Below are 25,498 nucleotides of genomic sequence, written 5' to 3'. Positions count from 1 at the left end.
AGCTGTGATCTCCCATATATAAGCCAGAAAATATGATGAAAAATATGGAGAAAAAGGGAAAGGAATAATGTTGGCTGAGCAGTTGACTTCGCTACTGTGCAGAACATACTAGTATACCTGCCTTATCACATTATTATTATTGTGGTGGCTTGCCATGCCATCTAGCAGGGACTCAGGGAACTACCATTTCTGGGGAAGAAGTGAAAAGGCAACACAAAAGCAAGACAAGGAAAAAAGCTCTGGAATTTAAATTTACCAAGAGTAAATATAAACATTTGCATTTTTCAAATAAACCAATTACAGAATGAAGGGTAGCTTATATAAGAAATATCTTTTACCTTTAATTCTGTAATACAGACTGAACACTTTCACAAGTTCACTATAGATTGTGCATGAAAATATTTTTCTTCTACATTTAAATGTCTCATGTTTGCTCATTTTTTCTAATATCGACAAAAAAAATCTGCAGCCAACTTTCCATATATCATGCAGCATTACTATTTTACCTCTGTTGTGTTCATGTTCTTAATCCCTTCTCTGAATTTTTTTCTGATGCTTTTTTGATGTTGAATCCCTCATGCTTCTAGACCAATGCAAAGACTGTTCTCACAGTGCTTTGTGAACATGATGTTCAGAAGAACTACACACCAACATCTGTCTAATGTAGTTGCACTTTACTCCTTACTGGCATGAAAAAAAATGGCTTGTTAGACTTCTCTTTTTTTAATGGAGTAATATGTCATTTTTAAATTTAATTTCCTATCCAAGAAATTACTAATCCCCACCAGATATACCAAATCAAAACAACACATTAAGGCAAACTTCATGACTGCAGCTTCCTACTTGAAGATTGTGTTTCTTACTGCATGCATGAAATCATATTTCATTTCCCTTTGTCAGCATTGAATGACAAAGATTTTATTTGTTCTTAATATAAAGCTACAACCATTCTCTCACTTGGCCACACAAGGAAAGCCTTTCCCAACCTGTACGTATACCAGTACTATCTTTGCCCCAAGCAAGTCTGAAAAGGACATGATAATGCCCCTGCTGCTGCCCCTGGGGGACTGGGATCCCAAACCTCTGGCATTCTACAGACATTGATAACTCTGACATTTTTCTTTCATTCTCCCTCCCTCTTCCTCAATTTCTACTGTATCTACCTTCCCTTTCTAGCATGAACACCTTACACTCCACACCTTTATCCCATATGCCTTTTCTCCTCATTTTAGCAGTTTAGCTTTCTCTCCTGCAATACATAGCAGATCCTACCAAAACCTCTCCTGCAAACAGAAGCGCTTCAGCTGCATTTTTGCCATTGCAAACCACCACTACAGGCAGTCTTTGGACAAGTCAGGATCTCTGCCTCTGCTGTTGACTCTACCACTGTGCTTCCTCCAGTCCCCTCATCCAGCACTGCTTGGACAACTTTATTGATATCCATCTCTTGTTTATTTGTTTTGGACTTTTTAGCCTTGTTCCCATCCTTCCTTTTTCAGTTATCTTCCACAACAACCAGTTTGTGGTCTTCTTCTGTAGCCCTGTATCATGGTCTCTCTCACTCATCTTTCTTCCAAACCAAAGAGTTGCAATCTGTCTAGTTTTGCTTCATGCATACCTCCTGTACCTCTGACCAGTGCTGCTATGAGATGCCTTGATACAGGGTTCTGCAGATACTGTAAGTTTATACAGGTTCAAAAATGGACTGAACAAAATGAGAAACAAAATCTGTCTAGTACTACTAATTACAAAGGTATGACACCAGGAAATCCCTGAGCTATGCGAGTCAAGCATCACTACACATAGTCTAGAATCTTTCTTGGGCATCCACCATGCCCAGCTGTCAGAGACAGGTTACCAGGTCCTTGATCTGTCCCATCAAGGCAGTTCCTACATTTTTATGTCTTACTCTCTACTTTCTCTAGCTGCATTACATCTTTTCAGAGAGGAATGGACAGTAACAATAATTGCTGGCAGTACTCCAGAGACAAGTGCATTATATTTTATATGGGGTCATAGTGATTTTTCAGTTTCCTTTGCTATTCCTTCATTAATCATTTTTATATTTACCTACCTAGCATCACTAAGCACATGATCAAATTTTTAACAGAATTATCCACAATTTGTGTTCTTCCTTGCATAGATTCCTCCTTTGACTGCATTATTTTACATTTACCAATGTTGAATTCCTCAACCATTTTACAGTTCAGTTAATCTGTATCTGAAAATTCTTCTGTGACTCTTGTTACTGCCCTCAATAATTTTCTATCATTTTTTTTTTCACAATAGTTTTTATCTTCTTTTCCAGATGATGCACACATACACTGAATGCTATTACAGATTCCTGATGTATCTTGTCACAAAAATTGACCTTTCATTAACATAACTTCTCCTTTGTCTTCTGCACAGTTATTAGAAGCGGACCACACAAAAACTTCATTACTCCAGAGGCCTGTACTGATAGAACCACTTGAATGTCCCTGGAGCTCCTTTAAAAGACGCATACTGCACTACTTATCTTCCATCTCTCTGTCACCAAGGACAGGTGACACAGGTTGACTACCAAGATGCTGTTTGCCACAGTAGGAAGAAAATTCCTGCAGCCTAGGATCGATTAGAGTTCAATTTGGTCAGTACTGTAAAGGACATCAGAAAGGGCTTTTTAAAATATGTTAACAGCAAAAGGAGGCTCAGAGATAACATTGATCCGTTGCTTGATGAGGTTGGTCACCTCATAAATAGACAAAATTAGACAAAGTAGAGACATTTAATATAGACAGTATTTTCCTGTCACCAAAACCTTGCCATGCAAACCCAATATGCTGTATCAAAAGTTCCAGAAACTCTTCCGAGCACATGTGTTTTTATTCAAGCTCTTTTATATTTTATCGTTTGTTGCCTTAAGGACCATGCTAACACAACAACATTATACCATCATCAAAATCAGAGTGACCATCAGGTCGAGGGAGGGGATTCTGCCCATCTACTCCACCCTGGTGAGACCCCACCTGGAGTTGTGCGTCCAGCTCTGGAGCCCTCAGCACAGGAAAGACAGGGACATGTTGGACCCAATCCAGAGAAGGGCCACATAAATGACCAGAGGAATGAAGCACCTCTGGTGCTGTCTGGAGGACAGGCTGAGAGAGTTGGGGTTGTTCAGCCTGGAGAAGGCTCTGGGGAGACCTGATTTCTGCCTTCCAGTATCTGAAGGGCGCTTATAAGAAAGTTGGGAACAAACTTTTTAGCAGGGCCCATTGTGATAGAACGAGGGCTAGTGGCTTTAAACTAAAAGAGGGAAGATTTAGATTAGACATAAGGAAGAAATTTTTTACAATGAACGCAGTGAAACACTGGAGGAGGTTGTCCAGAGAGCTGGTAGATGCCTCATCCCTGGAAACATTCAAGATCAGGTTGGATGGGCCTCTGAGCAACCTGAACTAATTGAAGATGTCCCTGATTATTGCAGGGTGAGTGGACTAGATGACCTTTAGATCCCTTCCAACCCAAACTATTCTATGATTCTGTGATGAAGGAACTAAGATACAGCTTTGTAGACAGATGACAGACTGTTGACTACATGCCTGAAAAAGTATATTAAAGTGTACCAGTGGAAATTACTATGATATTAAAAAAACCAGTGGTTAATGGCATCAAAACCAAGGAACTATCAAAACCAAGGATATCTATCAAAATAATAGATATAATAGTTTTCATCCCATTTCTTCTCCTTGAACACCCAGAATCCTTTGTGGGTAGTTGCCTATGGTACATAGAGTTGGAACTTATGGGTTTTTTGCCTGGATTCACTTCCTTTTTTCAGACATATTTAATCTGTTTTGATCCACATATAGTTATACCAGGGTCTTACAGAGAGGGACTATTAACTCCGTTTTCCTTGATCATAGCCCAGCACACCACTACCCTTGAGCTTGCTGCTTTTTCTGTATCTTCTCATAACTGCAATGTACCTAGGAAAGGATTTTTTTCTAGGCAAATTCTGTTTACATATAATGTTCATTTTGACTGTTCATTTATCTTTTCTGATAATGTAATTTAAAAGATCTATGAAGAATGCATACAATTATCCTTCTAGGCAATTCTGAGGCATTTTATTTTTAAATCAAATTTCCAAGTTCTTCTAATTGTGCCTGGTATTGAATGTTTTCTGAAAATTCTTCCATGTAACATGTATAGATATTTTCTGTATTAGGAAAAAAAAAAATCAGACAAAAATATAGACCAAAGTTTGTAGCTTCTGAAGTCCCGTCTTTTCCTCAAATACTCACTAGCTCTCATCTTTTCTTCACGACATCTTTCCCTACCCCAGTAAGTCCCACTCCCTCCAAATGTCCTTTGTTCCTGCTTTTGTGTCACTGCTCAGTGGCTTATGTTGTGACTTAAGTGCTTTTAAAATGGAGCAAATTATAATGAAATAGAAATTAGATTATTTACAACACTTTGTTGCCATTGTAAAAGACACAGAAGTATACAGAAGATACATAGAAGCCATAGACATATATAGAAAATGTATATATCTATAAGTCTTTCATATACCCAGACACACACATTTTTCTTGGCATTTTGTATTCAAAAGTAATAAAGTTGGACAGAAAATATTTCACAGGTGACCTACTGCCAAGAAGAATTTGAATTATTTTTGGGTATTTTGAGTTATGAGGTCTCAAGATAAAAGAAAAGAACATTAAGAATAAGCCATTAAGTCACTTAACCAAACACTCCTAAAGGAGTTTACTGCTGAAGTGAACCACGTTTCACTATTACTCTACCTGCTGTAATGAATGATACATGAAGCACTTCAGATAGTACCATGGGGTTCAGAGTGATGAGCTGATGATGTAACTTTCCTTGGCTACAATGGCAAGCCACCCCAAAAAAGTATTAAATCATTGTGGGTTTTGTTCCTGTCCTCTCCCAACGTTTTCCAACAACCTAATACACACATACATATTTTTACTTAAGTGACATAAGGCTCTTTGCCCCCACCATTCATAATGAAGAAAGTACCGCATCAGGTTTGCTTTGTAACTAAGTTAAGATTTACCAACATGGAATCCTATCCATATATTTGTAAAAATAGTTCACAAATACCCATATAGTGAAGTCCTCATGCAATGAATGTGACTCAGTAAAGACAGTACAGAAAGTAAAAAGTAGGGATTAAAAAAAAAAATCTATACTTATACTATCATACTGATCAGTTTGGTTTTGTTACATACACTCCAGTTCTACATTTTAAATTATATCAAGTTGTCATAAAGGAAAGGAAGAAAGAAATGTTATTCTATAATTCCTTTAACATGAGACCTATTAGGAAAACTACGGTAGGATACAGAGGAACATAGCAATTACAGAATTATAACACATAAAAATCACATGCTTATCTCCAAGACAGAAATCATAGTGCTATGTATATGTATTTCCTACATAGCAAAATTATGTATTTCCTACATAACGTTTATGTATTTCCTACATAGCAAAAGATATAGCAAAACATATCAACTTTGAAGACTTGGCATGACAAGAGCTAGTGAGCTAAATCGTTAGAGCTGAAGACAGACAGAAAGAGAAAAGAGGCGGGGAGCAGGGGTAGAAAAATGAAAGGGCTGGGGAAAGCCTGGATTCAGAGTCCAAAAAACACCACTTGTGTTTCTACCACAGTCATTATTACACTAACTGGTATAACAGCCAAGTTGTTAGAATATTTGCCAAGGAACCAAAGCTCTCATGCCTGTGTTCATTACTTGAAAGTTTGCACTATCAGCCCTTCTGTTACTAAGAGCACCCTATACAACAAAGTACTCCTACTGTAAGAAAGCAGCCTTATCCATCGTTCTGCTAACATTTTGCCATCATCCAACCAACTCAGCAGAAATTCATACACTCAGAAAACATGCAAGAGGAAAGTAGAGGCTCGCTTAAGAGACTATGACAGTCAGCTAGATGTGAAATGGTTTAGGATTCCAGTTACTCTTTTTAGATTGATTGTTTTACATTAGATGATCCCTGGACCAGAAAAATCCCCTCCACCAAACCAGACATAGTCTGAAGAGCAGAATAATCTATGGATGATAGAAAGCAAAATGAAATAAAACTGGCGTTTCCTGCAATTCATGTTATTATTTTTTTTTCCTATCTCCACAAATATGATTCATAGAAAAGGTTATTTCTTCAGAGGTTGATGTACAGATCCTTAACCAGTCTATCAATGCCAAAACCCATGAAAGCTTCAGACTAAAATATTTCTACACAACCTGTTTTCCCACACCATTTTCACTTGACTGTGGACATAGGTTCCCACTTCATTTAGCATTAATTTACTTATGGAGCTCTGTCTCAGGTGAATTATTAAGAGAAGTCATCATTATGAGGTTAGTTCAAAGAGTTTTATTACTGATCAAGTGATGATCAAATGGTAATTAATCAATGACTGAATGAAGATCAAACAGCAATCAAATGTGATTAAGCAATAACTGAATGTTAGTTAGTGAGTGATGTAGACAGTGGTCAAACACTACACTTCTAACAATTAAGCTATATCTGGATACATTAAAAAAGTCACTAACATATACTTCTAGCTTAATGTAAAATTTCGCTTGCCTCATTATAGATGTCAGATGCCAGATCAAGGCACTGTCAGCCTCGAAGAGTAACCTTGAGAGGCGTCTTTGTGGAGGATGGAAGTCGCTGCCATGTGGCCTGCCACCCTACAGGAGAGCTCCGTGGGCTCAGGGCAGGCAATCAATTTTTACAGCATAAAGTGTTTGAATCATAAAATGGTTTAGGTTGGAAGGAACCTTAAAGATCACTGAGCTCCAACCCCCTTGCCATGGGCAGGGACACCTCCCGCTAGAGCAGGTTGCTCAAAGCCCCATCCAGCCTGACCTTGAACACTCTCAGGGATGGGGCATCCACAGCTTCTCTAAGTAACCTGTTCCAGTGCCTCACCACCCTCAGACTGAAAGATTTCTTCCTGATATCTAATCTAAATCTTTTTCTTCCAGTTTAAAGCCATTACCCCTCATGCTATCACTACATGCCCTCGTAAAAAGTCCCTCTCCAGCTTTCTTGTAGGCCCCCTTCACGTACTGCTGGAAGGCTGCTATAAGGTCTCTCTGGAGCCTTCTCTTCTCGAGGCTGAACAACCCCAACTCTCACAGCCTGTCCCCACAGGAGAGGTGCTCCAGGCTGGCACTGTTAACTCCTGGTAAGAGATGGCCCAGGCTTCCCAGCTCCTGAGGTGGCGCAGCCCAGCAGGGCCCTCACAGCGGGGCTGGGTTCAGTCAGGCCTCCTTGTTGGTGAGGCCTGAGCCAACACGTGCTGCTCCCTCACCCCTCACAAGCTCCCAGACATCAGCCAAGCCCCGGGTAATTCAAAATTAAGGTGAGAGTGAAAGGTAAACCATTATATATTACCTACATACACGTAATTGTATGGAATGGCCCGAATGGCCCAAATGGAGGTAAGCAAGCAGATGGAGTCTGTGAAATACTTTTTTCACAGAGGTGTAGAAAAAAGGAGTATTGAGATCATACTAGATTTATGATATCACATTTTTTTTGCAGCTTCCAAATGTACTGATTTTTATCAAGTTGTGTGAAAAAATTTTAAAAAAAGGAGGATGTTATACAAAATTAATAAATAGAATAAAATGGAAATTCTCAAAAATATCAAGAAGCTACCTGCCAAGAAATGTTGGCTAGTAAGATGATTTGTTGTAGCACAAAAATTTAAGCATTCAGTATGAAGGTTTGTTTCCTTTTTGAAAGGAGAAGAAAACATTTCATAGGTTCTGACCACATGGGCCATCAGAAGTCAGGTTACTCATAATTCTGATCCTTGATGAAGCAGAGGCAATTTGAAGACAGCAAATTTGACATGATTATTCCTCTTTGACTTGAATGGGTACAGCACAGTTGCCCAGGTTTCATGCTTCACACATTTTACTTCCAATTTATTATTTTTTGTTCCAAGTTACAAAGTTCGTAACAACTTCAAATGTGGAAGGAATAACTTCACTAAATAAAGTGAACAACTGTAGCAACCTCAAGAAACCAACTATTTTTTTGTTCATTAAATAATAAACAGAAGTGTTACTAGGACTGTTGGAAAAGCCCTCTTAAAATATGCAGGAGAGGTTGAAAAAAAATTCTTAATGGAATGGGACTTCTTTTCCCCAAAATACTTCCCTGCTTTGCAACATGTTTTTCAAAAATTAAGATAGAACTTGAGAACTGAAAGACTCAATCACAAGCTGGAAAGTTAAGGGTTTCACTTGTCATGAATTAAAAAACAAACAGATAAACCCTGGTTTGGGTGTTCCTCTCACCACCACAAACAACACAGACATCCCAATATTTACAAAGAAAATAATCACAGGGGGAAAAAATATCATTCTGTAATTTTCAGCTTGTTTCAGTCAGCTAAGAACTGAGATAAGAGACTGCTTTAAAAGTGAATAGCAGATCATAGAAATAACTACATACACTTTTGATGTGTGTGATCATAACAAAACAACTGAAATAAAAAACAGTAAGAAGGGGAGAATACAGAAAATGTTCGACATCATAAATTAATCAAAACTTAAAAGAACAGAGGGCACCAGGAAAAATCCATAGTGTAAAAGATGTAAGGCCAGTAAATGTTGTGAGTACATTAGGGAAAGTTTTACGCTACTGTTATATTTCTATCATCAGATGAAATTAGAAATAGCTAGGTGGCAGATTTCAAAAAGTCATTCCAAATGATGAAATCCTTGTCAAACAAGGATGTTTCTTATTAGGCGAGGCCTGACACCAAGCAAAACTACTATCCAGAATTAGTAAGAAACACAAAACCATGTCTGATTATGCAAATATCTGCAGCGAAGTTAAAAAAAAAAAAGAAAAAAGATGGAGATAGAACTGCTTACAAAGTGATTTGAACCACTCAGCTGAGCACATCTAAGCTCAATGAAATTTCATACAATCAAGTGCAAGGTCACGCAGTCAGGAACAGAACTAGTACACAGAACAAATCTGTAGCATAGAAACTGCTGTGAGTGAAGATCTGGAGGGCACAGCGGACAACTAGGTCTGCATAAGCTTCCAGCACTATGCTGTCCAAGAGGGTGAATGCGTTCCCTTGTATTAGAAAGGGGATTCCCTCCCTGCTGTTTTATTTCTGCATGCAGCAGCAATGTGCTTAATGCTAAGTTATTTATTCACTGTAGCTATCATATTTTTAAGAAGTTGAAAAATTGCTGAGTGTTGAGTCACGAAAACCCCTCATTCTGTGCATTTTAGCAAAAGAAAACAAAGGTTATAGGATACAGTATATGAAAGCCTTCATGGAGGTGAAATACCAGATGCTAATTATTCTCTCTTCTAATTAAATAGAAAACAGTAAGAACAAGCAGCAAGATGCTGCCATCAACAACTATTCCATTTAGTATCTTTAAATATTACCATATTAGCTTTCTTGCAGTTTTCTGAAGGTTTACTTGTGTTCCAAGAGGTTAGATCGGTCAGTATCAGTGACAGTGCAAGGTCTTCAGACAATTGGGTTCAATGTTATCCAGTCCTGCAAGTCTGAAAGTCTTTACCAGGAGCATATACCTAACATCCTTTCTGTTTACTGTTGGAATAGAATATATTTCACCAACATTTAATATAAATATATCAGATTTTTTTAATCACAGGACATTATTTATTAAATATTTTCTCTCTTTTTAATATTTCTGGTATTTTTATCTCTTTGAAGTAGATCACTGTCAAGAATTACTGTTGGGGTTTTGTGATGTTTTGGGGTTTTTTAAAATATTATTTTAAAATTCTTCCAATCACTCTTAGCATTAATAAAGCTAGATATTTCACTAGTATGTCCAGATTGCCCTAATATTGTATTAGGCTCCCCCAAAATGTCTAAACATTGGCATAAATTTCAGGCATTTCATGATTACATAGTAAACACTTTGTTCCATGACTGTTCTTGAGGAAGATGTTATTATCCAACAGATAGGAGATGGTGAATGTTAGCTACTCTATCAAAGCCACAGAAAACCTGAGTACTCACTGTAATCCAGAGTGGTATTTAAGAGGGTAACAAAGCTTAGAAAAGTACAAGTCTCTTCATTCCAGAATGGGGTATAGTGTCAAAAGCATTACAAAAGCAATAGTGATTAAAAAAAGAAAATTTACAATAATCTTTGGTAGCTGGGACATAATTTTGAATGGGAAAAATCCTTTTTAATTATCATCCTAAAAATTAATGCAGATTTCGCATATGTTTCGTTAAGTGAGAAAGTGAGAACAGATATGAAGTCCTCTAACTCTACATGTCCTAAAGCTCTGAATTTTTTATTTTAGTTTGTCTGGCTTTTTTAGGCACCGATCAGATGATGACCATTCCTCATCATGAAAAACATCAGGATTTGAGGTTTGGTCTTTTTCCACATTGCTACAAAGCCAGAGATTCTTTCGCAACAGGGAGGTCAAGTCCCCATCCCTCAGACTACTAGAGTATTTCTGTGGGAAAACAAAGTTCAAGTCCTTTCTGTGCCTTATTTTAACAGCACCACTGTTCAATGGAAGCAGTGCCTCTGGCCTGATGCGTATTTAATTTCTGCAGATTGAGAATAGACCACTGCAATGATCTAATTGCCTGTATAACAGTACATAATGGTTTCCAGATTTCAGTCTTGTTTCAATTAACACATTTTAGAAAATACCAACCTTAAAAATAGACTCAGCAATGCTGCAGAATCTGCTGCAGTCCTAGGTAAATCACACTCACTGTGAAGCCTCCTTTCCCCAGGTCTGAATCTGCTTGTCTGTAGCTTCCAGCCACCAGATCTTATCTTTTTTTGGCCAGACTAAAGAAGCCATTGTCAAGGTTTTGTTCCCTGTGTTTGTACTGGTAGACCCTAATCAAGTGGTCCCTTAACCTCATTTATAAGGAAGCGTAAAGATGAAGCTTGTTAGACTTTTCACTACACAACACATTTTCTACTCTTGTAATTAGTGCCATGGCTTTCTCTGAACTTTCTCTAATTTATCCATATTAATTAGTGAACCGTAGACCTCAAAGTGGACAGAGTATTCAAGTAACAAATGCACTCATGCCAAATTCAGAAAGATATGCTTTCTCAATACATCTCTATTTATACCTCCAAAGCTCATAAAAGTTATTTAAGATGCGGAATCAAACTGGAAACTCATAGTGATCTGATGATCAACAACTTCCCCTGGTCAAATGTAACAGTGAATGTTTCCTGTTACCTGAAGTCATTAAAGCTGTATTCACGCAGGATAAATCACAGCTCAGGCTGTTACAGTTATCACTTCATAGAAATACATTTTTTCAATAAATATGGACAACATTTTATTTTCCTGTCCAGTTCATTTGAAACACATTCAGCTTTGTGCCAGCCTTGGGTGGGTAAGTGGCAGCAAATGGTATCACTGCTGAATCCTCTTCCTTTATTTAATGCTTCAACTTTTCAGTGCTCAGCAAACCATCAGCAGCTGTAATATGAGTTTTCAGAACACTGATAAGAAGCTAAGTGCCATAGGGTTGAGAAAGGATGCCATCAAGAGTCCAAGAGGAACGCATCTTTTCAGTGGTGAGTCTCATTTTATGCTGACATTTTCACACCTAAGAATTAGCTACCCTTTAATGCATGTAAAACATGTGAAGTGTTGCTGGTTGATTACACAAGACTTTCATTTCTGAATCAAAATATGGACTACTACCAAGTCTAATCTTCACAGAAATCAGAAGATATTACATTAACACTTTTAGCTTTACCAACCACTACTTCTAATTTCATCAAAAATACATCAAGCTAGCTTGACATGGTCTGGTTTTCCTATAACTCATGTTGATTGGCACTAATTATACAACACTTCTTTAATTCATTATTAATTAGGCCCCTTATTATTTTGCCCAGAAGTGATGTCAAGCTGACAGACATGTAATTATCCAGGTCATGCCTTTTACCCTCTTTGAATGTTGGCACATTAGCCATTTTTGTCCTCTTTCTCCAGTATTTCAAAGCTTATAAAAAATCAACATTAATGATCCAGGAAGCTCATTGGACAGCCCTGTTGCAACTAATTATCTGGGCACACCAATTTAAAAATGTCTAAATTTAGCGGCTACTAAACAGCAACCCCTTTAGTACCTATTACTGGAAATTATTTTATTGACTTCCTATTATACAATTATATAATATAACAGATAAATCTTTTAATTTTCCTATCTTTTTACATCACTTAACAATTTCACCACATGCCTCTCACATTAGACCAACACATCTGTTAAAAGTTTTTCTGATTGTAAAGTAATTCAGTACTTCTTATCAGCCTTAGTTATGCTCACTATCGATCTTGTTTCCCTTTTGCTTTCTTTATTTTCCTTCAGACTTTTAAAATATACATATTTTTTATAGCTCCACTAGCTGAACATGGGGATAAGATTTTAATTCAAGTGGCCTCCGTGCCTTCATTACACAAAAGGGATAATAGCATTATCTTAAAATTTAAAATGGAAAGCAACTTTATATTAACCAAGATATCTATCCCAATACGCTTTCCATATTTACTCATACGCTGCTAAAGAAGTTATTTTTTATGCAATCTCACTACCCACATGAAGCACTCAAAAAAAACATTCCAACCAAACAACACCTCACAGTTGTTTATCAAAAAGAAAGTCCCTGTCCTTAATGTTTCAAGTTGGAGTTCAGGACACAATTTAATAGGTAAGGTTAAGATTTTGGACTGTTAACAAGAAATCTGCAGTACACATTGATCACATCAGAATTCTCCAATAGAACATTACCTTGTTCACTACAGATAACAAACAGATGCTTAGGGCTAATAATCTTGTTTCATTTCACCATTTCAGGTTTTCTGCTACAGTCAGTGTTACCCCAATTTGGTTTTAGTATCTAAAACACATTTCAAACAAACATCCAAAACACAACAGCTGATGTGCAAGAACTGCATTTTATTTTGTAAGGAGGAAAAACTTCCAGAGAGCACTGCACAGTCCAAAGTACTTCCATAAATCTAATTAGGTAGTAAATCATAGACCTACTACCACTTGCAGACTATTTAGAGAGGAGGGAGAAGATGCAACTTGTGATCTTTTCTCCTTCCCTTAATCAAAAATTCCTTCCTGGAAACAAAGATCCAGTATACTTGAAATTTTCTTGAAACTAACTCTTTCCTACAACAGGTCAATGTTTAGTAGAACGTATATGCCCAGAAAAGTCTTTTAATTAAAGTGAGCGAGTGAGCGTGTGATATCTCCACTATAAAAGTGCTGTTGATAGCATTTGTCCTGGCACACAGTTGCCAGGACATCAATAAAAAATGTGTGTACAGCAGGCTGATGGAGAGGACTTTCTAAAGCAGGACATTGTATCAGCAGAAGCTGTATGAATAAGTGCAGTTACGTATATTCGCAGAGCATTTGTATCACACTAAGGGAAAGTAACAGCCCCTTTTTTTCCGAAAAAAAAAAATAAAATAGAGAGGGGCTTTAGGGCAATATTCTCAGTGCTTCATTGCATCATCTTCATATTGCACTGGTTCCTCTGTTGCACTTCCATAATCTGTTCTTTCACGTGGCAATTTTTGCTTTGTAAGCCCGACTTCTGACACTTGAATACAGAGGATTTTGGATGGTGATGGATGGCAATGCAAACTTGGAATAATCAATAATGACTGCATAACTTTCAGGTGCAGAAAAATTATTTCCTGCAACTGTCAGTTAAATTCACCATATCTCAAACACCTGAGCTCCATGAGCTGCTTTGCACATGGAAAAATTGATAATCCTGTTGCTTGGGCAACCCCCCACTGCAGTCACTCAGTAGAAACGGCTTGGAAGCTGGAAAGCCTGGAGTGAAAGCTGTCACTAGCTGGACATGCAAGTCTTCAAGGCATGTCTTGTTGCACATGCTGCTAACACTGGACAATGCTTGACAAAAGCCTGTGAAAGGATGATCAGAGTGACATTTACAGCAATGATACATACCCCGTTTGTAATTCTACTTTTCTTACTATAGTGCTTCTGATTATGAAAACTGAAACTGCTATTCTTCTCTAGTTACACAAGTCCTGGTGGACCTCTGGAGAGGGAGATGCATTATAATCGATGCCATGAACTTTATGACTAGCAGAATGCAGGGTCCTTTTTTCCCCCCAATCAATCTATTCTACTGGCAAGACTGAATTGCCAGATGTGCTCCTCAAGAATCCCTGTCTTTACATTTAGACTGCATGCTCTGAGATCACCACAGAAATATTTAAGTGTCTCTCAAACCAATGTAGACAGACAGCAGGGAACACACCAAAGAACACCAACAATGTGGATATTACAGAACTAAACATTTCTACTCCTGTTACAGCATGCCACATTTTATCTGAAACTTGCAACAGCATTAAATAAAAAGTGCAAGTGTTGCTAGCATGTCAGAGAGTAAGAAGTATAGGGATATTATTTGCTGATTTGGACAAGCCTGTCACAAGAGCAACTTCTAGAGCACAATCAGATGCCATACAACTGAAGTAAGTTTTAAAAAGGTGCACTTGCATATTATGCCACAGTCATAGTAGTGCTTTGTGCTCTTGTGAACTAACAGAACTTGCTTTGTAAATTCATTTTAGTTACTTTCAATTAGAGGACAGGAAGCTACCAAGTAATATAGGGAGAAGGATGGACAGTCCTTATTTGTTTTGGAAGTTTAAATACATAGTGATTTTCACCAAGAAAAGCTTAATATATGTGGTAGTAAAGAAAAGAGAGTCTACCTGGTTTTAGCAGGTAAAGGCAAGATACAGTTGTTAAGACAAGCTACACATCAGTGCAGAATACTTCATATTTCCATAGTGACAGTGTATAAACCATGGTTTGTACCCTGGTAATCAGAATAAGAGACTATAGTTCCAGCCTGGGATGAACTATCTACAAAGAACAAAACAGTGACTGATAGAATTTAAGTCTGAAAATTTTATTCCATATTGTTTTCTAATCTGAATTTGTTGCCTGACAACTGCAACGCTGATTTGGTACTGATATGTTTTAGTCTATCTGCGCTTTGATAGCGATGTGCTTTAGTCTATCCTCATAGGCCCATTTTCACACTTATCTGCTTGTGACCACCACAGTAAAAGCTCCTGCTTTTCCTCACTTCTTTTTCCTGAAGATCAAGGCTGGCCTTCCAGGCGTATGCGGATGGTGTGACTCAAAGTGCAAGGCTTCACATAAGCAGCCATTCCCAGCTAGATATACAAACTTAGCACATAGAAAACGGTAACAAGCAATGTCTGAAGTTTTCCTCTGAAGAACACCAGAGCCAAGTAGAGACCTCCTTTTTTTCACTGGTGTCAACAGCTTCACATATCAAAGTACTTTAGGGAGAATATCCAAGAACAGCATTCCATAGTTGAAACCAGTGGGATGGGATTTGTCTGGGTCCTCAGCAGATGCCGTGCCAATTTAAACATTGTTAATTTATTATGAGCAGCAGTGATCCAAACAGATATATTATTCATAAGAAAATCAAAGGCCCAAGGAAGAGGACAACATATAATTACTTGTTTCAGGTCTCTTTACAGAGATGATTGCACCATGAGAGGTCTGTGCCAGCCAAGACGCTCTACAAACTGGTAGAAAGCCAGACTAAAAAGCAACCAGATTTGTGCTTAAAGACAGACACTGCAAGTTCAAGTAATTATTTTATATTTAGATCACAAGATGGAATTACCAGAAGATCATTTATAATGTCCCATTTATGCTCAGTTGACAGATCATTTGCATAAGGTCAGATAGCCTGAATGTGAGTTACTGGGTTATATGAAAGGATCCTTTGCCATCTTTGTACGCACTCAGGTGCTACTCAAAATGCAACATACACCAAGTCTTCTTGAGCTTGGCCACTGCACTAACACTACAAAACTACAACCATCATAACAGCCATCTAGCCTCAGTCAGACCCTGGGTTTATAGTCAGTGTTCAGTAACCTACACTGAATTTACAGTGCATAACTCTAGTATTACTTCCTAAACCTAGGTCATTACACAGAATGAATTGAAGGCCAGTCAGAAGATCACTGAAACCAGCGGCAATGGAAAGGAGAATATAGAGAGCGAAGGAAGAAGAAGGGGAAGAGACAAAGGGAGGTTAAGCTCTTACAGGTGAAATGAATGTGGGTATACATACGAGTAATTGCAATACAGCCTCTAATCACACAACGCCTGTAGATAAATTAGCTCAGACCTTGCTTTAAGCCTGACTGTGTTAGTTCAATGTCATCTATAAATTGACCCAGGCAGGTTAAGCAGCTGTAGGCCTACATAACTTAGTTCAACGTGATACTACCACATCATTTTAACTAAATGTAAACAGCAATTTAACAATATAAATGGCAGGTTTGGAATCATGCCCTGTTAAAACATCGGCCAAGATGCGGTTACTACCTGGGACCGTGTTCCATCACCAGCACCTATAAAAAAAAGCTACTTGCTGACAGATTAAAATGCTCTCTGGAGCAAAGACCAAAGCTTGGATCCTCTTTCTCCACACACATGCTCTGTTTCAGTCATCCTTATATGATGTAATGCTACATAAGTGAAATTAAGCAGGAAGGTAGACGAAGTCCTGCAACCAGCCTCACACAGCCTACATAGTGTTACACATTGGTGGATGCTCTCATTGTCAGATTATCTGTATTAAAGTAAAAGCTGCTACCTGTAATGGAGCAATCCCTACTTTTGAGTCAGACAAGACCCAATTCGTAAAGAGCTTTCGAGAGTGTGAATCCCAAGCAGAATCAGACATTTACATTCTGATCCTCTCAAATGGAGGACAAATGCTGATGTACTCACCTTTCATGTGTGCCAGCTTAGACAGCTCTCTAGCTCACACTAATTATCATTCTAAGGCTGTTTCTAATTGGCTGTTTCTTTTAAACAAGTAGCAACTGTAGCTACTTAATTCAGGGATGACAATCATGCTTCCAGGTGTAAATGGTGTCATGCTGAATATCATAATATCTTTGTGCTTCTATTTGTGAATCTAGCTATAGATACTAAGCCATGAACAAATTAAGAATGCCAAACAATGCCAAAAGACAAACACCTAGGATAATTAATCCCCCAGTAAACATTTATATCCAATTCAGTGCTGAAAAGAATACAAATCTACCCACTACAAACCAACTCTATGCTGCAGCCAAGGGCCACTTAAAAGCCTGCAACAAGTCTGCCAAACCAAGCAGGACATTTGTTCCATGAAAACCAAGTTAAGTACAAAGCAGGTACTGTAATACCATTCAGCTCTCAAATACTTAAAAGGCTAGATTTTAAAAAGGTACAGGCTGGACTTTCCATAGCTAAGATAAACACAAACACTAAGCTTGGGTTTCTAAATACAGTGTTTATTTTTTGTTAAACGTTAACATCTGAACAGAAATCTGCAGCCACACAAGGATAATCTTTCAGTGATGTTTCTGTTTAAACTGAAGTCCACAGTAGCCACAAGTTCCGGTCTTTGTATCTTTGTCCTGCAAAAATATAAAAATACAAGATATGCTAGTTTCTCTTTATAAAACTTACAGATATTAAATTTTTATCTTATTAATATGCACCATCTTAAAATGGATCAATATAGCTGAAGTACAGAATTTAATCTTATTTGAAACACTGGAAGTAATAGCAATGGTATGAGGTTCATGCTTGATTTCTGTATCATACACATCTTCTCTTCTGCCAGCTTTTTAAGTACCAGGCCCAATCTCAACAATATAATTTTAAAGTCAAGCCAAGTGATACCTCTTAAGCAACAAAGGATCTTCTTGCTGAACTGGACAACTTAAGTCAGTTCGGTCATGTGTGTTCCAATGTTACAAAAAGATTTCATAATTATTTTAATACAGAATAGGATTTGGCCTTTCCCCCACCATTCTTTCAGGTATTGAGCAAATGTCAAAGTTTAGGTGAGCAAGCAAAAATGTTAAGACATCTGCAGTCAGGGTCTGCCTGAGAACAGCACCTAAGCAACCAGTTGTCGCTGATTCCACCGAAGTCATATGACAGTAGCCTCAATATTTTTACCCTCTAGAATAAGAATACACTGGAAACTATCACTAATGTCAATAGGAGGATAATAAGACATCTATTCTTCACTTATTCTCTGACCACAATTGAAACGTTTAATCTTCAGAACTATCAAAGATTCCCAAAGACTGAAAGAGGGATTTGGTTTGTTTTGGTTTCCTCCCTCCCGCCTGTCTTTTTTCCTTGAACTTAACAAGATTCAAAATAAACTGCATATTCCTAAGAATATTGCAAATGTATCCTCAATCTACATGGGGGCATTTAAATAATTAGTGTCTCAAAACATAGCAAGCATGTTATTGTTTTCTCTCAAGTAAACATTACTTCACATAATATCTTTGTTTAAAAAAATTACTGTCCTATCAAATCAAAATTTCAAAAAGAAACTTCTGTAACTTCAAATGAAAGCCCTCTAACTCTTCTGAGTAGAAGTCTTATGTTTATATTAGGCACCAAATAAAATGAGCATCTCCAGTGCTTACTCCTCTTAATTGTTAAACATGCCCAAGAGTAGCTAATCTTATAAACAGAAATTTACAGACAAAACATGCTATATGCACAATGAAGACGTTACCAAGTTTATGTATACTTTAGGATGTCCCAAAGCTCCACCACCACCATCGCATGATATCACTCTCTTTTCAACTTCACTCACAGGCTGCTCTGCTATCAAATCAATCGCAAAATTCTTGTTCACCTGCAAGAGAAAAATTAAACTTTCAGATACCTTCCCCACTCAGACAGAAAGCAATTGAAATTCACCACCTCCCCAAGCAGTTGCACCACAGCCATCTTGAGAAGCTCCTGCATGGATTTCTCCCCATCTCCTCCACCAACTCTTCGGGTGTGATCAGTGAACTAAGGATGTTAAACTCTGCAAAAGTAATCCCCTTCCCCTGACGCACAGGCCAAATCAGTGCTCAGGTTTACAACATGACCTAAGCAGATTCAGCAGAGCAGTCAGCAGGAACAAGCAGCCAAGAACGGAAGATATTTAACTGACACTGCCTCTGTATCGTGCATTAGCGACTACATGATAAAAATTGCAAAAGACTAACTGCTGATAAACTCAGAAATAATAGTGGGACAAGTAAGGTCAGAAGCGAGATAAAACAACTGCTGGTAATTTAGAGCCTCTTACCATGCACTTTATTCTATCACTGCACAAAAACCTCAGGATAACACAAACATGGTGCATAACAACAGTTAGAGAGGCATTAGAAAAAAGAAAAACCTCTAAACATCACTATGCTACTCTGTAAATCCATCTTCTATACACTTCCTGAATATGTCTATCACTGACAAGTAGGGCTTCTTCCTGGAGCGCGTCTACTTGGCCTGGCAAACATACCCACTTCTGGACAAGCTTGTGACACAGCAACTTGCACCTCAGCAGCACCCGCAGCACCCAGCCTCAGCACTTTCCTCCCTCATCCATGCCAGCTGCTTCCAACCTGCTTCCAGTCAGTACTGAGCAGACAACCACCCCTACCTCTCAGCTTAAACATACTCCAGGAAGGGACACCTTTTTCAGAGGTGATGTTATACAGACAAGAATGAACAATAGTTTCAGCTAGGATAGAGCTGACTTTCTTACTAGCAGCTGGTATAGTGCTATGTTTTGGATTTGGGATGAAAGCAGTGTTGGCAAAACACATGTCTTTTTGGTTGTTGCCAAGCAGTTAAGGCATTTTCTGCTCCTCACACCACCACACAAGCAAGTAGGCTGGGGGTGCACAAAAAGTTAGGAGGAGACTCAGCTGGGACAGCTGACCAAAAGGATATTCCATACCATATGGCATTACATTCAGTATATAAAGCTGGGGGAAGAAGAAAGAAGCAGAGGACGTTCAGAGTTATGGTGTTTGTCTTTCCAAGTAACTGTTATGCGTGATGGAGCCCTGCCTGAGATGGGAAGCAGCGAATGAATTCCTTGTTTTGCTTTGCTTGCATAGGTGGCTTTTGCTTTACTTACTAAACTGTCTTTATCTCAACTCACAAGTTTTCTCACATGTATCCCTTCTGCTTCTCTCCCCCATCCTGCCATGGGTGCAGTGAGCGCTGCGTGGAACTGCTTGTTGGCTGGGGTTGAACCACAACAAATACGCACACCCAAATGCTCCTCGCCCAATGCGTAATTCAATGAGCAATTTTTTTTTCCTGGCCATAGCGCCATTTTGACAATTCCATTGCCATTTCTCTCCACCTACTCGCCTGTGCCAGTACATAGTCTGCGAGGCCGAGAGAAAACCAAATCTGGAATAGACCCAGGTCCAAAGACCCAGAAGGAAGGCGGGAGATTACATTTAAACCAGACCAGCTCTGAGATCAGTTTCCCCTCACAGCTTCAGCTGCTGCACCAGCCCAACAGAAAGGGTAGAGCCAAAGTGGGACTGGTGGTGTTGAAAAAGGTCCTGTGGTACCTTAGGGATTGTACAAGGGCAGGATGACCCTAGTCTGACTGCAGCAGATGCAGTTTAACAGCTGCCATCCTCAGTCTTCTCACAGCTACTTGCTTTAGGCCCTTGCCAGAGAGCACCAATCAGCCAGTTCTGCACATCCAGCGCAGAGATCAATGATTTTAGCCAAAACACAAGGATTTTATTAACAATTAGGCTGGCAGAACCAAGGGGACTATGCCCAAGTACTCTGGGCCAGGGGACTATGCCCAGGTACTCTGCCCAGCCATTGTGTGGAGAAGCCACATGCAGCACCAAATATAGGCCTAGATGTCCTCACCAAGAGCACCTGTGTCCCAAGGCTGTGTCCCCAGACAAGAAAGCTGCTGAGGCTGGACTGGGCTGATCACAAGCCAGGCTCGACCACCAAGAGCACACCAAAGGTGAAGACAAGAACCAGCTGAGAAAGTACAGTCACCAACGTTGCAGGCTAGCTTTAGCTTCAGAATAAGGCAATATTTGGACTACAGACATAGCTGTGAAACCCTAATACCAGCAGCTGAAACGCACTGGGGGATCTCCTAGGGTAACAGCAAAGCCCCTACAGAGAGATCCCACTAGTAAGCACAGATGAGGATTGTTCCAGTATTTGACATATAAATTTTTTTTTCAACTTCACAATTAAAACCTAGCATTAAACCTTGCTCGGCAGACTTCAAGCTTGGCTTTGCTTTTGCTGGAGAAGAAGGAACTGGGCCAAACTGAAACCCCTGGGTGTTCCTCACCACACAGAAAACCAGTCCAAAATCAGCTGCTGGCAAGAGCACATCAGAGGGACCTGCGCCCTACAGAGAATTAGGCTCCAGGAGCATTTCCTACAGTTACAGAAGTAGCACAGAAACAGGCATTGCATTTGGGAGAGACGTACTTTGCTACTATTCTCCCGGAAGTAAACTACTTCAGCATTTTAAGTGACATTCTCATTTAGCTATTTCCCAAGTAGAATCCCTATTTTTGCCACACAGCACGAGTTAAATTGTATCCATGATACAATGAGGTAAACTCAATACAAAACCGCAGAAATCAGCATAATTAGTTCAGGTTAATGTAGGAAAGGAATAATTATATGCAATTACATTAAAAATGTACCACGCCTTATATTTAATGCCTCTACTATACATACATATTTAACAGTAAGGCACTAATCAGATGCTTGGGCATTGAGGAAAACAATTTAGCTGAAACAATCTCTGCTTCTCTCCCAAAGGCCCTCAGGGAGCTTCTGCTCCATCATCAGAGAGAACTCGGTGCTAAGGGACTTGCAATTTCACACACTCGCTCTATTGATAAGCAGCAGCAAGAGACCCACAAGATAACTTCACATTCTGGCTGATGCTGGTGTTATTAGACTTTGCCTTTGAGGCTTTGTTATTTCAGAATACTCAAAATTTTAGTTTTATTTGTTATATCACTTTTCAGCAAATGCTTCCCAGGCTCTAGAAATGGTCTCATTAAAAACTCAGTTTGAGTAAAGATCAAGATTTCAACTATGCAGAAGCAAATTAAGCTTCAAAACACACATTTAAACAGGTATATAGGTGCACAATTCAGCAGAGCATTTAATTATGTGATTTTTTCTGAACATAAATGACACTAGAAACATGCTTAAATTGTTCTTAAAGCACATACTTAAAACAAAAACTGGTCCAAGTTTAAGATGCTCAAATGCCTGCAACTTCTACGGCCTAAATGTAAGCACTTAATAGGTATAGGCAAGTCTTGAATTTTCCAAATTTGCCAAAAGGGGGGAGGTACACAGAAACCACTATAAGCTGTCTTGAAGAATTTTCATCATAGTGAAAAAACATACTGAAATCCAAAATTGTTTGGTTTTGGAGTTTGGTTGGTTTGTTTTGTCTTTTTGCTTGTTTGGTTTTTTTCATAATAACAATCAGTAACAGGTATAACAGAGCCACAAGCCACCCCCTCTCCCACGAGCAAAAGTAGAATGAATTACCTCCTTTTGTCGTCCAACAAATCTAACTCTTCGATAATCCTTTTCTTCATATACCTAAAGTATAAAATAAACTTGATCTTACTGAAAAAGTAACAACCATAAGCAAAGAACACGTGGGCTTCCAGCACTGTCAAAACTAAATAAGTTGTTTCTGCAGTTTCAAGTGTTACCATCCTCCTACCAGCGTGTACGGCATGGAAAATGAAGTTTCCATTTCTCTTAAAGAGGAAAATAAATTTTAGGTTGGAAAGCAGAAAAGGGGCAGAGTGGGGGTTTAAAGCCAGTAAACTGCAGTCTTGGCTCTGACCAGAAAGATGAACATAAGATTTATTACTTGTAATGCTGTTCCTTGATCCCACACTGCCATCTGGAAGGTGAACCAAACCAGGAAATTCAGGTTTTGTATTTATTTACGTCCGAGCGAAGTGCCTGCAGGGAGAGCCTTCCCACCAGCCCCGCACCTCTCCCACCTCCGCACCAGCTCCCCGCCTAGAGGGCCCGGTCTGACCGTGGGGAACACACAGACCGTGGGTCACAAGGCGCTGACAAAGGGGCTCCAACCGGTAACGGCTAACGACCCCGGCCCTAATTAACAGTCTTTTTCATGACACCGCGCCTACCTTTTCCCTACGCGTCACCCGGGAGCGCTCATCCCCGCAGCGGGCACCGCACCAGGCTGCCGCTCGCAGTCCCGGCAGACGCTTTCCCGCAGACGCGGCCCGGACACGGCCGCCCTCCGCGGTCACCGGAGCGGCAGCACCGACCCCGGGCCGCCACCGCCATCCTCCTCCTCCTCCTCCTCCCGCCGCAGCCCCGCCCGCTCACCTGCCCTGTGTGTGTCACCAGCTCGCCGGTACCAGAGGCCCGCACGCCGTAGGCCCGGGCAGCGGTGGCCGGCAGCGGGCGGGAGGGCAGCCAGCGGCTCAGCGGCAGCAGCCGGCGGAAGGTCGCACCGGGCGCCGCCATCTTGCGCCGGCCACCTGACCCCCGCCGCGGGGGGGCGCGCGCAGGCGCAGCCCTGGCCCCGCCCCTCGCGGCCTCCCGCGTGCGCTTCCGCCGGGTGCGCGCATGCGCGCGGCTGAGGCGGCGAGACGGGACCCGGGGCCTGGGTCCTGAGAGGGGAGCGGCGGCGGAGCCGGTTGGTTCCTGGAGCCTTTCCTTAGGGCTGGGAGCGGCGGGTGGTGCGGAGGCGGCGGCGGGAAAGGAGCGGAGCGGGTGTCCTCAGTGGTGCGCTGTCCCCGCAGGCCCCAGAGCATGCTCTCCCTCCTGGCTAGGGCCGCCGCCGGGCCACTGCGCCCGCTAGGCCGCTTGCCCTTCTCTTCCCTGGCCCCGTGGTGGCGGGCGGCGGCACTGCCCGCCGCGGTGAGCCGGACCCTGCTGCCGCCGCCGCGGTGCGGGGCGGCCGCCCCATGCGGCCTGCTGGCCCTCCCGCCGCTGGCCGGGCTGCCGCCGTTTGCCGCGGGGCTGAAGACGAAAACGGTGCTGAGGAGGCGCTGCAAGGACTGCTACATTGTCCGGCGGCGGGGCCGGCTCTACGTCTGCTGCAAGACCAACCCCCGGCACAAGCAGAGGAAGCTGTAACCCGGAGGCGCTCCCGGCTGGGAGAGCTGCCGTGGGCCCCCCGCCGCCGGCGGGGAGAGGGCGAAGGCGGTGCTCGCCGGTCGGGCCTCGGCGTCCGGCTTTCTGGGACTGCTCCTTCCTTCTTTGGCTGCTCTGTGACCGCCGAGAGCTGACTGCTGGGGACACAAACCGGTGACAAAGTTTCCTCTGAACGCTGAGGTGGAGAGAGTTGAATTTTTGACGGCCCTCGCTGTAACTTCAGACAATGAATGCTTGGAACTGAAGTGGGAAGGAAGCCACAACTTTCGAGGCCTCTTGTCATCTTAGCCATGAAGCCTTACTTAAAATCACCTTGCTGTGAAGTTGGGAAGGGCATAGCTGGATCGTTGGACTCTGAGATCCATTTGTGTTTAATTAAAGAAAATGAAAATAAACGCTGCTGATTGTGAATTATTACAAAACACTTTTTTTAAAAAAAAAACATAGATGTTGGAAGCTGTGATAACAGAACAAATAGTTGCAAACTCGGGTGGACTTCTAAGTGGCAAATAATATTAAATGCTACATTGAAAGACGGTGCTCTGTCTTCGGGCTTGGCTCATAGATGAAGTAAAATTTCTTTAACTGCTGAGTTGCAGCAGACATAATCCCATGTAGCTTCAGTAATCCCAATGTAAATAACCCTTGCTGCTTATCTCTGTGGGTTTTGAGGGGAGATGGTGGTATTTTAATTAGTGTAAAGTAATCAACAGTTTCTTAAGTTTTAGTGTTTAAGTTCAGTGATAGTATAATGTTATATTGACCATTCACAGTGTAGTTGGAAGTGTTCTTAGCCGCCTCTTCCTTTGGAGAAATCCCCTCTGATATTTCTGGTGTACCTGTTATTCTGCAGTTAACTGGGAATTGTTGCATTTTGGGTGGAGTTTGTAAACTATTTTGTGTAGTGTATGCAGCAAAGATGAAAACACTAATTTCAGATTCCAGCTAATTTGCCTTAAGTTTCTGCCAAGCTTAAGGCTCACTCACACAAATCAATAATACTTTAGAATTATTGTGGTTTTTTTTAATACAACTTCGCCTGTGTCCCTTGAAACATCTCTCTCATAGAGGTGTGGGGAGAATGACTGGAAACAGCAATGCCTCAGAGGCATTAGCTTGTGCATGTAAATGACATGTAAGCAGAGAAAGTTCTTGGAAAAGTTTTACCCCTTTAACACGCTTTGCTAGTTTGGGAGTCTAAGCAACTATAGATTTTGAAAGCTTTTGATTCTCAGATTAGAGTTAATGGTACGCATGTGTAGGTGTGTGCTGTGTGTTTTGTGCCGGCAGAAGGAAAGGCCTGTATCCTGTGATTCCTGGTGAGTGTAGCTATTAGTACACCTTTAAGGGAAACAG

General features: G+C 40.6%; 2 protein-coding genes across 2 annotated transcripts; one reads left to right on the top strand and one right to left on the bottom strand.

The window, feature by feature from the left end:
* Nucleotides 1-17,427: 17,427 nt before the first annotated feature.
* NDUFS6 (NADH:ubiquinone oxidoreductase subunit S6) lies at nucleotides 17,428-23,549 on the bottom strand. Its single transcript, XM_014938731.1, has 4 exons — nucleotides 23,369-23,549; nucleotides 22,544-22,597; nucleotides 18,702-18,824; nucleotides 17,428-17,574 (listed from the first exon to the last, which is right to left on the bottom strand). The coding sequence occupies exons 1-4, from the start codon at nucleotides 23,507-23,509 to the stop codon at nucleotides 17,509-17,511; spliced, it is 384 nt and encodes a 127-aa protein (XP_014794217.1). The 5' UTR covers nucleotides 23,510-23,549; the 3' UTR covers nucleotides 17,428-17,508.
* Nucleotides 23,550-23,647: 98 nt separating this feature from the next.
* Nucleotides 23,648-24,681, top strand: MRPL36 (mitochondrial ribosomal protein L36). The gene has a single exon (XM_014938732.1). The coding sequence runs from the start codon at nucleotides 23,798-23,800 to the stop codon at nucleotides 24,122-24,124; it is 327 nt and encodes a 108-aa protein (XP_014794218.1). The 5' UTR covers nucleotides 23,648-23,797; the 3' UTR covers nucleotides 24,125-24,681.
* The last annotated feature ends 817 nt before the right edge of the window (nucleotides 24,682-25,498 follow it).

Source organism: Calidris pugnax, unplaced genomic scaffold, assembly GCF_001431845.1.
Source record: "Calidris pugnax isolate Ruff unplaced genomic scaffold, ASM143184v1 scaffold13, whole genome shotgun sequence".
NCBI classification, from domain to species: domain Eukaryota; kingdom Metazoa; phylum Chordata; class Aves; order Charadriiformes; family Scolopacidae; genus Calidris; species Calidris pugnax.
The sequence above is the reverse complement of the archived record's forward strand: the minus strand, read 5'-3'. Positions and strand labels throughout refer to the sequence as shown.